Source organism: Polistes fuscatus, unplaced genomic scaffold, assembly GCF_010416935.1.
Source record: "Polistes fuscatus isolate 324 unplaced genomic scaffold, CU_Pfus_HIC Scaffold28, whole genome shotgun sequence".
NCBI lineage: Eukaryota > Metazoa > Arthropoda > Insecta > Hymenoptera > Vespidae > Polistes > Polistes fuscatus.
Window position 1 is genome coordinate 233,393 of NW_025113105.1, and position 14,084 is coordinate 247,476.

The following is a 14,084-nucleotide window of genomic DNA, read 5'->3' on the forward strand; positions in this document are numbered from 1 at the left end:
GCTGCCGGAGAAGATGGCGTCATGGCGAGTCCTCAATAGGCGCTGAAGAACGAGGCGAGTCCTCATCGCGTGACAACTGTCGGGTTGCGCCGTCCGTTGGGAATGCTTTTTCCAAAATATTCCGCCCTCAGTCAGCAACGGGGTTGATAATTAGTCAAGAGTCCCCTTGTGGAGTCACCGGTAGCACGGTGAGATTGGCGATTGGCCGGGTAAGCGTGGTGATTGCAGTTTTTAGAGACACTACCCTGGTGAGTTCATCTTCCCCTGGCAACAGCTTGAGTACTCTGGCAATTGGCCACTTTCCTGGAGGCATCCGTTCATCAGTGAGTAGGACTAGAGAGCCAACCTTTATGTTGTTGTGAGGGTCTTGCCACTCAGAAATTGCTTGCAATCGTTACAAGTACTGAGTTGACCACAAGCGCCAGAACTGCTGCATCCATTGTTGGATAAATTGCCATCGGGACAGCTGGTTGACCAAGACGTCCAGGAGTAAGGGCACGGGGACCGCATTGATAGCGGTTCCAATGGGAAAATGCCCAGGTGTAAGCGCTGTCGTTTCCTCTTGGTCATCGCTGAGCGGTTCGAGAGTTCTTGAACTGAGAATCTCTTCTATTTGGGCAAAGAGAGTGGATGCTTCCTCGTACGTGAGTAGAGTGTCTTCGACCGTGCGCTCGACGTGAAACTTCAATAATTTGACCGCTGCTTCCCACTTATCACCCATGTGGGGTGCAGCAGGTGGGTTGAAGTTCCAAAGGGTTTTGTTTTGAGCTAGTAGTGCGGAGATCTTGTGATGTCCAGGTGGGCTGGCAGCGAAGGAGCGCTTGAGTTGCGCATCCGCACCCAAAAAATTTGTTCCGATGTCGGAATAGAGTGCGGACGGGGTCCCGCGTCTTGAGGTGAACCGCTTGTACGTTGCGATGAATCCTTCAGCTGTGTAGTCAGAGACCACCTCAAGGTGAGTAGCTGATGTTGTGAGACAAACGAATACGTAGATAATACCTTTATAGGTTTTTGACCCGCGGCCTCTTCAAGTTTTAAGCGTGAGTGGTCAAGCGTTGTCGATGCTCCTGTGGGAGAAGAGGCTTGATGGTGTAACTCGCGACAGAGGTAGTTAACCAATCAATTGCTAGGCACGAATCTTTCTATGGCGGGTGCACATCACACACCTGAGGACATGGGACTTAACTGGAGGCGAGGATAGTGCCGTCTCTCTTGCTCTCTCGCATTCGTGCGCTGCGAGGAATAGTGCCGTCTCTCTCTCTCTCTCTCTCTCTCTCGTGCACGTCACAGGACTTACTCTCCCGCGCGTGTGGTGCGTGTGTGCTATTCAGCGTTGCCTGCTGATTAGACCATTCATAAAATAACTATCGTACCGGCTCATCCGATCATTGACCATGCCTCTCATGCGCGATCAAGATGCAGCTCCCAAGGGGTCAGCTGACTCAATACCGTCGCTAGCAGGGTCGCAGAATCAGTCGACAGATTTGGTCGGCATCTCAACCAATCAAGGGGCTGTGACTCGAAGTCAGTCGCCGTCAAATCTCAGCAGTGAGCTAGTCTTACGAGTTCAGGCTCAAAATGAGCTAGTCGAGTCGATGGAGGACATGCTCAGTCAAGTCACCGAGTCAGCAGCTGACATTGCATTGACCGAAGTAACCGTGATGTCAAACCAGCTCGAAAAGCTGCACCAGGCTTTCCGGACGGAGCACTTTTGGTTTGTGACTCATTGGCCCCTAGCACACTTTGATCACTCATACTTTACCCGGAAGGTCAATCTCACCGAAAGCAAGTTGGTGCTCAAGGTCAAGCGCTTACTAGAACTTCTCAAGGAACAGCTTACGCAGCCTACTTAGCTAGCCGCTTTAACTGAAGTTGGTTCTTTAACCCGCTCACGCCTACCCGAGTTGACTGTGCCTAGTTTCGGTGGAGACATTCGCAAATGGCAAGAATTCAAGGCCATGTTCGTCTCGTTCATCAGGAATCGCTCAGATCTAAACGACATCGAGAAGTTTCAATATCTCAAGGCTGCAATGCAGGGTGACGCTGCAGAGCTCATCATCAACCTTACGCCAGATCATTCCTCTTATGCAACAGCGTGGTCGATGTCTAATACTCGATTTGAGAACAAGCGTCTGATCATCAAGTCTCATCTCAAACTGCTACTCAAACTTAAGCCCATGCAGAAGCATCAGGCCAGCTCACTCACCAAGCCGGTCAACATCATGAATGCGATGACTAAGGCTCTTAAGCATTCCAACACCGATGAGTGTCTCATGGTGACGGTAGTCAGTGGGCTGCTCTACCAAGACACACGTAGAAGATGGGAAACATCGCTCCCGTTTTCCGATGAGTTTCTACCTCCTAGTCAGTTCACAGAGTTTCTCTTGGCCCGGGCTCGTACGTTGAAGAACATCGAGGAAAACGCGACCCAAGCTACTACTAAGCTCAACGTTGCTAAGGCAACTGTGCCCAAGCGGGTCAGCGCTCATCAGGATTCTAGACAGTTTTGAGCCAAGTAACCAAAGCCGGCTACTTAGTCGGCGAAACAGGCAGCTCAGCAAGCTCAGCCGCGCTCCGCTTATCCGTGTGATTGCTTTGGGCAGGTTCACTATGTTGTGAAGTGCCCGAAGCTGTGAGACTACTTAATCGATCAGTGGGTAAGGATCGTGAAGGAACGAAGCCTGTGCTGCATTTTCCTAGGCAGGCACAACGTGCGAAAATGCAACAGCCGCAGAAATTGCAGGGGATGCAACGGCTCACATCACGTCTGGGAAATAAACTTTATAATTGTAGAAATGACAAGAAATTAAAATTAAAACAATAAATAAAACAGATAAAAATTCAATTATTCAGTATAATCTTATTTATTTATACATTGTAATATTCGCAGGTTTCTTTAATATATATAATATGTTTGTAATCCTTAATTTGTTTAGAGTAAGAACCACAATAAAATTCGTCTAAAAATAAGAGTAACTTATTTAAACATAATAAATTAGATTAATAATTTTACAATATTTACACGTGGTCAACTGACTTTAAAATAAGAGAATAAATTAAAAGTTCATGCTCCCGTTTCTATATTAATCGATGCCAATCTTAATACGTTTTTAATTAAATTTAATTTACAAGATTTTCCTACTAAACTTCTAAAACGCTCTTGCCAGATTTAAAGACTGTCACTCCTGCAAGATTTAAACACCAACTGTCGCTCCCTTCCTATCTCTCTAAAGTTTTTGTTTACCTGATGTATAGCGCTACATCCAAACAGCTAATCACTCAATACACAGGCACATATATACAAATCTTACATATATATATATATATATATGCTAACGCAATTGTGATAGGCTTATATTACAATATAGGTTATATAATAAAGAAGAAAAAATATATAATTAAAATAGGAAATAAAACATTTAGTTAAGCTAATAATAAGAATAATACCTAATGGGCTCATGAGGAAACATCTTTGTAGCATAGTAATCCTAATTGATAATTTACACAATTAAAAATAGCTTCAAGAACAAAATATTACTATATGTACAATGTATACATATGGAAATATATTTAATTAAATTTATTATTAAGTATAGTTATTTGATCTGTTTGTTGTTCAATGCAAATGTGAGCTATATGAGAATTATAAAAGCTAAAATATGTTACAAATTATTTAGTAAAAACGTTTTCTAAATTTCATAGTATATATGTAAAGAAATATTCTTTAATTGATTTACCGCGTTAGTCGAAATCGTTGGTACGTACCTGACATACAGGTCAGCTGATGTAAAAGAGAGGGGGAATAAATAAGATAAGAGTTGCGAGAACAGTCGCGAGCGTTTACTTTAGTAGTAGGAACGATACGGTTTATAACGAACACTAAATGTCGTTTCTTCTCGTTACAGAAACACAATTTTGTTTTTAACTGTACTCGACCTACACCATAAATAGTCTTATATATATATACAGCAATAACTATAGTATCATGACGTTTTGTACTAACTGCTTGATCATTATTTATTAAAGGTTGGATTTTTTATGTAAAAAGTTGATTATGTACAGTATATCAGAATTTTATTTGTTAAAATTACCATCAAAATTTCTACTTAAAATTAGCAGCTTTCTATCTTAACCTTTACTTATCTATGCCCCTCTAATTGTTGTTTAGGAAAATAATGCCTGATTTAAGTAATAAATGATATTTTTAATTTTTTATTCAGAGAAATATAAATTGCTCTTAACACAATTTTTTAACCTCTTCTGTTTTACACTTGCAATAAACAATTTTCGTACTGATGAAATCGCAAAACTGGACTGTCTTTTAGTCGTCTCAATGGTAACGGTCTCAATGTTAGTTACATCTTTCGAATTGTGATAGATAACAATTCCTTTAGCTCAGACATTTGATCGTTTATATTTTAATATTTAATGCAAATTGGGTATACTACCCAACATTACTACCCCTATATTATCATATAACGAAGTTTCCCAAAACTCAAAATTAGAGATTTTTGTATATTGAATTAATTAGATATTCGGAGTGTTCTAAAAAGAGACTTTGATAATGGAAAGTATCAATTGGACGATACATGCTATACGTTAAAGATAGATCTAGATCTATCCAAATTTTTGTAGTCTTTTTCATAGGATAAGCGATGGTCTGATAGTAATTAGTAAATTCGACGTTAAATGGGTACGTAAAATTGTATTCACTGACAATTGGTGTACTTGTTCAACCATTTTTTTCGCAACTTTTACTCCTTACAACATTTCGCGTTTGTTTGTGCTCAATATCTTATTTTACATAAATTTTTTAGCAATAGTAAAAGAAATTACAATTTTCTGCAGTTCTTTCAGGAATCTTGAAATTTGAAAAAGAAATTTAAATATATACTTATTCTTGTTAAAAAGCTGCAAGAGATTATAGTATAATGAAAATTATAGCAGAAAATAATTTTTATAAAATGTATTCATCGAAATTAGGGCATTGGACCGGCTTGTATTGTGCGCGGAATAGATTTGGAAGCGACGGCGTTGATGGATATATGCGACGAAGTTAAGACATTAGATTGATTCGTATTACACCCTAACACATTGACAGCTGGCCCCGCGAAAACGCGGGTTTCTTAGTCTGTCACTTGAGTGCCGGCCCCGCTAAAACGCGGAACTCTGAGCTATTCAGTGATCAGAAATAAGCGAATAATGCGACGTTTGGGATTTAAGTGGCCGATACGTTGCCGGCGCTCAGGCTTTAAATGTCTCTTAGGTCTCGGCTGTAAATGTGCTAATATAAATAGGATTGATTACGATTGCTTTAGTGCAGTTGTGAGGGCGCGCAAGGGCATTAGAGATATATGTGGGAGCGCTTAGCACACGACGTACATGCAAAAGCGTCTTGAGGTACGCGTTGGGGATGGGGTACGTAGGGCCTTGGTCTTGAAGCACACGCGGCCATTCCAGATCTGGATAGCTAAGAGAAAGGGTTTGTTCTTGGGAAAAAAAATGGCGCCATATTGGCATTGTCTAAGTAAAAGCGGCGGTGTTTTTTTGTAGCGCGGGCCAAGCTACCAACGTGGGACAGCGTTTTAGCTGCACAGGCTACAACCAAGATCTTCTAAGTGAGAGTGGTGTATTTCTTTATTAGTGCGGGCGGAGCTACCAACGTGGGACAGAGTTGTAGTTGCACCGGCTACAACAGAGATCTTCTATGTGAGAGCGACGAGAATAACGCACATAGGTAGGTCTGATAACGTGTTGAAGTAGATTTCGTTAAATTAACAGGTAACGATGGAAACAAAGGTAAGAGAGTTTTCTAGCGTAAGGAAAAAGGAGGTACCTAGCGATGTAATTTGTGCATGCGTTCTTTCTTTTACTTATCCATAGGGTACTACTCATTGCATTATTTGTTTCAATAAAGCCTTCGCTTGCCCCGGCTTTTCTCTCAACTTAGTGAGCTATCTTATGCCGAGGCAAGTTCTCTATATCGCGTAAAATTTTGTTGATTTATTTATCTATCCTTTCCTATCTCACTCATTCATACGTTCAATTAACCGAACTCACGATATTAATTTCAAATTGCTTCCCGTCTTATATTCCAAAAACAAAATGTATACAAACAGTAATACATACTTAAGTAAGCTTAAAGAAGACTTATTACTACTATTGAAAAAAATCAATGTTTTGAATATATTTTTAAATATATTACAGTTGTTGAAATAAATCACAACCCTATTTAATAATTAAATAACTTTAAATCTAAACAATTTTTTGTATTTATATGATATAAATTTTTTTTTTATAATATACCAGAATAATGTTTAATATTGATAATTGTCCACTTAAACTTTAGATTGTAGACAAAATTTATGGTGCTAATATTTCATGTTTCTTGCGCCCGCATCATAAGGATTTACTCCTATCAGTTTTTCCTAAACGCGCCAAAAGAAGTATAACTTCAAAAATTATTGCAGATAACCTTTATCTTATACAATTTTTACTTTTTTTATTAGAGCACAAAAGTTAGTGAGGTATTTTATGCTTGCCAATGTACGACATGCCGATCGAAATGCAAGATCTATTATGCTTTGCATTGCAAGATCACAGAAACCAATGTGTCTGACCGCAGGAAAATTCAGCACCTTTTGTCTAAGAACTTTAACGGATGTCAGTATGTTATAGATTTATAGGATTATATTTCCTGCAGGATCCAAAAAAAAAAATTTTTAAATTTATAAAGCATACAGAACACATTCTTTTAAAAAATTTAACAATCATATTAGTCAAAAATTTAACTAATTCTAATATATAAATACCTTTGTGTGCTTAAATCATGACTGATTTACTAGCTACTTGGAGCATATAAACATTGTGTTCAGTCGAAAATGGATTATCACTTCCACGTCAGCGCTGTTATTTGTGTTTCCCGCTGTAGGGTGTCACTTGTATTTATGTTTACCTTCATCTAGCGGTTATACTTTTTGATTTGTAAATAATATCTAGATGAAATTTAGAAATATCTTTTTTTATTAATATACTTAAAATGTCAATTATTCCAATTTTTGCCTATATGACGATTTATTTTAGATGCTAAATGACCAACATTTTCATAATAAGTACCGTCTAATAGAAAACTTAATCCAACGAGGGTAAGATTCACCTGATAGGCAAATTATAAGATACAAGTGACAAATAGATAGGTACATTGAATATGATGCGTACAATTATGTATATTATGCTGTACGCCTATTAACATTCATCTTTACAAATAAAATTCCCGACACTCGTCAGTGTGATTGCAGTATTTAAATATTTAAACTTTTTATTATTTTAGAGACGTATATATATATACCTTATAGCGATAAATAATCAGTTGTAGCTACAGCGTAAGCTGACTAAAGGGTGTCATAAAACTAGCGCGAGACACTCGTAGTACGCGCTGGCTTAAAGGCAGATATCTTTTTATGGAAATGTTTTAGATGCATAATATAATATATTATTCGCATATAAAGGCAATACAAACAAATGAATTATTAAACCTTATTCGCAATGTTTGCTTCATCTTTTAACAGAGATGCGAAATTTTCAAAGAAGTTCGGTTTTCATAAGAAGATGTTAAGTGTGTATTGATCCGTAACGAAGACATGTAAATAACATTTTTTAAGTATCGAAAATCTAGTTATAAGTAAATCATGACACTAACATACAGAAATGTTAATATGTTAGAACAAGATTACATTTTGACTTATGATTACTAAAATTCTTCTACTCGGTAGAATATGCTCTTTGATCAAAAAAAATATAGAACTATTTCTTATAATTTAATATCTTCTTGATTAAAACATTAAGGGTATTACATTAAGTGTTTTAATAATTAGAAAAAGAAAATATTATAAAGGAAAAGACATATTAAGCTATTAAAAATATAATGTTAATTTGTATGCGACATTTAAGCACGATATTTTTAAATTATTATTTCTTTAAAACTATCGTTATATTTTTAATAAAAGTAACAATCAGTTATGGTATTTTTTTCATTATTTAAATGAAATTTTTTTGTTTCATTTTTATTTGGAATCTTAAGAAATTAAATTTTCAGTAAAGATCTATGAGAAGGATACAATTTACTAAAATTTCTTTAAAATTTCTATTATTTTTCAGGTATTAAGAACTTTTATGGGATATCTATCAGTCTTACGATCGTTTTTATAAGCGGAATATGAAATTTTTACACCAATAAAAGAGTAGTGCTCTTATAGATCTAGTAAATTAATATCTAATATTTATATTCATAATTAAAAATGTTTAAAGTATTTTTGTGACTAAAATCTTTTTATATTCCTAATTTTTATATTAAAACCCGACAGCTGTAAGTAAATTATAATTTTATTACCAATTAAAAATTAATTATGAAACTTTTCATTACGATCAGAAACAATCTTAGATGATTAATATATATTCGTAAAGAACGCTGCAATACCTCTAAAATTTTCCAAATATGAACCTTTCTGCATACTGACACTTAGTACTTCTGTCATAAGTCTTCTATTTGGCCATTTTTCGCAAGTGATCGCCCTATTCTATTCTAACGAATGATAGCAAAGACACACCTTTAAATGAAAAAAAAACTGATTTGTGTAATTACGAACGCACGGAAGAAGTTATACTCCTTTAGCGTACCAAAATGAATACAACCTTAATAACCTTAAGAAAAACTTTAAAGAAATAACTTAAAAAAAACGAATATTAATTATTATTTTTATTATTATTATTATTATTATTATTATTATTATTTTTATTATTATTAATTTTCTGTTTATACAGAATACAGTTGATAAAAAAACCTGTTCTCTCTATCCTGCTTGATGATCGATAATATTTGCTAATGTAAGCCAATTATTTTTCTTTTATTATTATATTTTATTCATTTCTTTATTTATTAATTATTGTATATACAGCGTGACCAGGTAAAAAGGGGAAAGATTGGAAGTATGAAAAGATAAGCTACTAATTATTATTATTTACTTATTTAACAAATAAAAGAAAGGAAAAATATTTTCAATTGATTGATATATTATGTATATAAGAAAGAATAAAAAAAAAGAAAAAACAAAATATAAATATTAGTTTACACTAAATATAAGGAAGATATATTGAATTACTCTATGCGTCAACGGTTATAGCGCGGTGACAGCACTGAATCCCGCTCGATCATTAAGGCCAAGCAGCGCTGAGAACGATTAGTAAGTGGATCGATGACTTGCTTCAGAAAAAAAAGAGAAAGAAAAAAAGAAAAGCAGGTTTTATGCCGTAAATTTAAAATCGCTTTTCCGCGCATCGTAAATACCGATAAACTTCGTGGTTTCGATTTTTACTATGTCGCTCGGAAAATCTCCTCTCCCATCACATTTTCCTACACGCGTCAAAAAAAGTATAAATTCAAAAAAGGGTTTCTTTCCACATATAAAAACTTAGTAAACAAATAGTAAAAAGCAATAAAATTAAAGTGTTATACTATTATTTATTATTACAACTAATAAAGTAAGAAAAGGAAGAGAGAGGGGGAAGTGAAAAGTGCTTTTGCCTATATGATTCATTAAAAAAAACTATGACTAGATATTGGGAAGGGAAGACTTCTTCTTTCATCTCAAAATAAAGAAAGTAAAAAGATTACGATATTTATGCAAGGTATATAATCAATTAATAACTATTACCGATAAAGATCTACCAAAATACAAGAAAGTTTTAATCAAGTCTTTTCTGAGGCAAACAAACTGGATTTTAAAGAATAGGCTGAGCCCTGAATCTTCAAAAAAGACTTAGGAAGACTAAAAAGTTAATCTAAATAAACTAAAGTTAAAAGTCGTAGCATTTCTTAACAGAAATTGAGAATTAACAGATCATGTTTTACTACTTTCCCACCAGTAATCTTTTTAAGATCGTAATTCAAGAAAAAGTTTTTATAACTTGTCATGTATAAACATTATTAAAGCTCCAATATACCAGACCTAAATTTCGACTACGATTACTAGATCCATTAGATAAACAGACAATCAAAAATCATTGAACATTGACAAAATCTACTGGAAAATCTTTACCGCATATCAATATACTTGTACGAGTCAGTCAAAGTTATCCTATGAAAAAGGGTGAGTAAGCTGTTTTCGGGTATACCGTTTATTAACAGTAGAAGGCTTGAAAGATAATTTGACGCGAGGTCGTGGCTTGCGGATGTATTTGCAAAGTGTCTGCAGGATTTGCCCAAAGTAATAAGCAAATAATTTAATGATTTTAGAACTAGGAGAGTTTTTATTAGGTTATAGTAGTTTTGGAGAATACAAACACGTATATATATTAATATATACATAATTGGCCAAATATTCTCAATTCTTATCTTTCTAGAATTTTCAATCTATACCACGACATTATGTCTTAGTGAATAAAAATAAATTTCGTTTCTCCATTGCCTAGACTACTGAAATTTGACTTGCTGTATATATATAATAACAATTAAAAATAACCATTAGCTAACTTTCATGTATAACACTCTAAATAGTATCGATTGTTTCTTTATAAGCTTCTGATTTAATATTACTTGTCGCCAAGTTGTACTGATGTGAAAAATTTTATGTAATAAATTTATAATATATAATATAATATTGACGTCACAATATTATATCTAACAGATAATCTTAACTAACAGATTGATTTGTGGATAGCTCTGTTTATTCAGTTTTTTAAAGATGCAGAAGATTTCTTTTCTGCCCCATATTTCAAAAAACTAGTTTATGTACTTATGTACGCACGTATGAAGTTATACTTCTTATGCGTACCAAAACAAATATAGCAACAATAACCACAAAAATAACTTTAATAATAAATATTATCTTATTTATTTATAGATGAGGAAGGAGGAATGTTTAAAAAAAATAATAATTAAAATAAGAAATAAGAAATAAAAAAATTCATCAAGTAATAAACTTTGAGGTAAATTTTCTTCGCCAGGTGCAATACGTAAATATTGTCTATATCCCACATTAATGTCTGTTAGAGCGCCGTAAGATTTTCTTCTACAGGAATGAGTTCGCTGACATCATTTTGTTCAACATTGTCGTGAATTTGATTATCATTAAAAAATGAATCATCAATTTTAATATCGTACACTCTATACAACAACAACGTTATTAAAAATTGTAGCCAAGCTTTAATTGTACGCTTGTTAACAATGCCATATAAGTAATTAGATCAGTGAATTTGCTAACGTTTAATATGTACATTTATACAATAATCGTCATCAATATTTCTTGGAAAAGATTTGACCATTGTATTAACTAAAACATACACGTTAATTTCTTGGTCATAAATACCGAAATGACTATTCACATGTCTAAGACGTCGGATCTGCATAAAAACGAGGCAAAATTAATCTTTCAGAAACTAAATCTAAAGGTGGTAGATTCTGAGGTACATCTTGATATTTGAAGCCGTTATATGTTGATATTAAAGGAATATTCTTCTTGTTTAAAGCTTGTATGCATGTATTGCAAAACTAAGTATTTTCCATAGGTAAATTAAGTACAAATTGTGTTAGAAAATTCTTATGTTCATAAGACGGCTCTTTTAAGTCCTTTTTAAACTACAATTTGTCACATACTGAGCATTGATGTCCAAGTGAATTGTCCAAGAATTTTATTTTAAATTCCTTATGAGTTCGCTTAAATTAATGATAATTGCTATATGGTAAAGAATGATCTAAATTCCTATCAATTTGCTCGCCAGTCGAATGATTAATTACTAGCTGGTCTGAAGAGTTAGAATAAATAGAGTGTTAATCTGATTGAGGTAATTCCTGATCTATAATTGTGTCTTGGATTTACGAATTGCTTTCTTCATCCGGTACAAAGTCTTGATTAGACAATACATGTATAATTGAGGTGTAAGCTAAATATTGATCAAGATCGTGAAATTTGATTCATGTGTGTTGATGTAATGTTTTTTATGTTATACGATGATTACACAGCATAGAATATTTTTCCATATGCACATCACCTTTGCTCAGAAATATAGTTTTTATAGTCATCTTTCGCAGTATTCAACGATGTATCTTGAAGAAATAAATGTAAAAAATATAGATCGTATTCCTAAACCTACCAAAAGAAATAGAAGTTCAAAAATAATAATACGCAGTACTATTAGTTCTTGCTGTGAATTTTAAATTGTATAGATTTGTAACGGTAATCATAGGCTGAACCAATAGTTAAGAAGTAACTACTAAATTCGAAGTCAATGGCGTACATAAAGTTCTATTCGTAGACAATTGTTTTCTTGAAGAAAAAAATGTAAAATAAATGTAAATAACTTTAAATAACTTCAAAACATAAAGACTAAACAAAAAAAAAAAAGTAGCAATAATATTAGTTATTACTAAGACATTTAAATTATTTAAATTTGTACCGGTAATCACAGGCTTAGCCGATGGTTCGCAAAGTAAATTAGAAGTTGACGGAGTAAATAATATTTTATTCGCAGACAATTCATATCCTTTTTGAATCATTTTTCTTCGCAGCTAATTAAACCTACAACGTTTCGCATTCGTTTGCATTATGGTTTCCTTATTTTCCTCATTATTTTCCTTATGTTCCTTATTCCTTTTCCTACGAAGAAGATAATCTTTACATTTCTCTGCATTAGTTTTTGATATCTAAAAACTCAAACAGAATTTTAAATTAATACTTATCCTTGTCAATAAGAAAGCTGTAAGAGATTATAGTTTATTAATAACTTCAAAATTAAAAAATTAAAATATTTAAAATAAAATAAATAAATTTTTACAATTATTAATAAATAATTAAATTTAACTATAGATAAATATAAAAGCTAAATCCTAATTTTTGTATTGTTGCTAAGAAGAATTTTTGAAGATCTACGTCCGATTGGCACAATTGTTTTATTAATTTAGTTTTCAACTAGTCTAGCAAATTTCTGTATCTTTAGTGAATCGAAAACTAAAGCCACACAACATTTACTTCTCCATTTTCATTGTATTCAATATTAAATAACTACAATTTTCCGAATGCCCGAATATACTCTACATTTGTAAGTAAAAAAAAATATAATATAACTTTAATAAAACATTAATAAAATAAAGATATTAAATACAATTTAAATAAATAAAATACAATTATTAAAAAAATTATTAAAATAAGACAACAAATAAGAAAAAGGAAAACACTTTGTTAAATCAATACAAAGTATATTACTATATTGGCTCGTCAGGAAAAAGCCTTGTAGCATGAAAGCTCTAGTTGATAAATTATATATAATAAGAAATTGCAGTTTTAACAAGAAATTAAACACGTATATCACCTCTTGCTCGCTTCGCTTGTATACGGTTTCAACAATAAGGTTCACCTCGTTTACAGAAGTATATAAGGAATATTTATACTTTTCTTATTTTGCCTCTAGCTTAAATCGCTTTGTTTGTCGCTTTTTTTGTAAATTCTTCGTTGGTTATCTAAGACATGTTGTCGTAGGCGTCCAGTGGAAGAATAGGACGATTGTTTTTGCTTAATAGGCCCAGCAGGGCGTGCTAAGCAACGGTTTAAAGAATGGGGAGGGGCGATAACAAAATTTCGTTTTTTTCAATATTTTCGAAATGATTAAGCCGCGTATTTCGAATATACGCTAAGAATTTATAATCTTTATAAATGGTATATAAATCGTTATTACTTTGAGTGCCTTACGTATTCTGAAGGAAATTCTCGTCAGGCTACGCTCGTTATTTAGTATTGAAAAAGAAGTATTACTTCAAAACAATCATAATAGATTAACATTGCGCAATACGTTTCCAGTCTTTTATGCTACACTCTCAATATTTTTATAATTAATTACAGATTACCTATCACAATGAATACATATTATTGTTATTATTATCAGTATTAATTTTCCTAGTAATTTTTTAATTTTTCTTGTTTATTTTTAAAATTTTATTATTATTACATTATTAGTATTATTATTATTAATTTTATTTTTACATATAATATAGTTGATAAAGAGACCTTTTCCTCCCCAATCCTTACTGATGATCG

General features: G+C 33.1%; 1 protein-coding gene across 1 annotated transcript; it reads right to left on the reverse strand.

The window, feature by feature from the left end:
* Positions 1–394: 394 nt before the first annotated feature.
* LOC122518998 lies at positions 395–1,176 on the reverse strand. The gene is made up of 2 exons (XM_043638160.1): positions 1,167–1,176; positions 395–963 (listed from the first exon to the last, which is right to left on the reverse strand). The coding sequence occupies exons 1-2, from the start codon at positions 1,174–1,176 to the stop codon at positions 395–397; spliced, it is 579 nt and encodes a 192-aa protein (XP_043494095.1).
* Between the last annotated feature and the right edge of the window lie 12,908 nt (positions 1,177–14,084).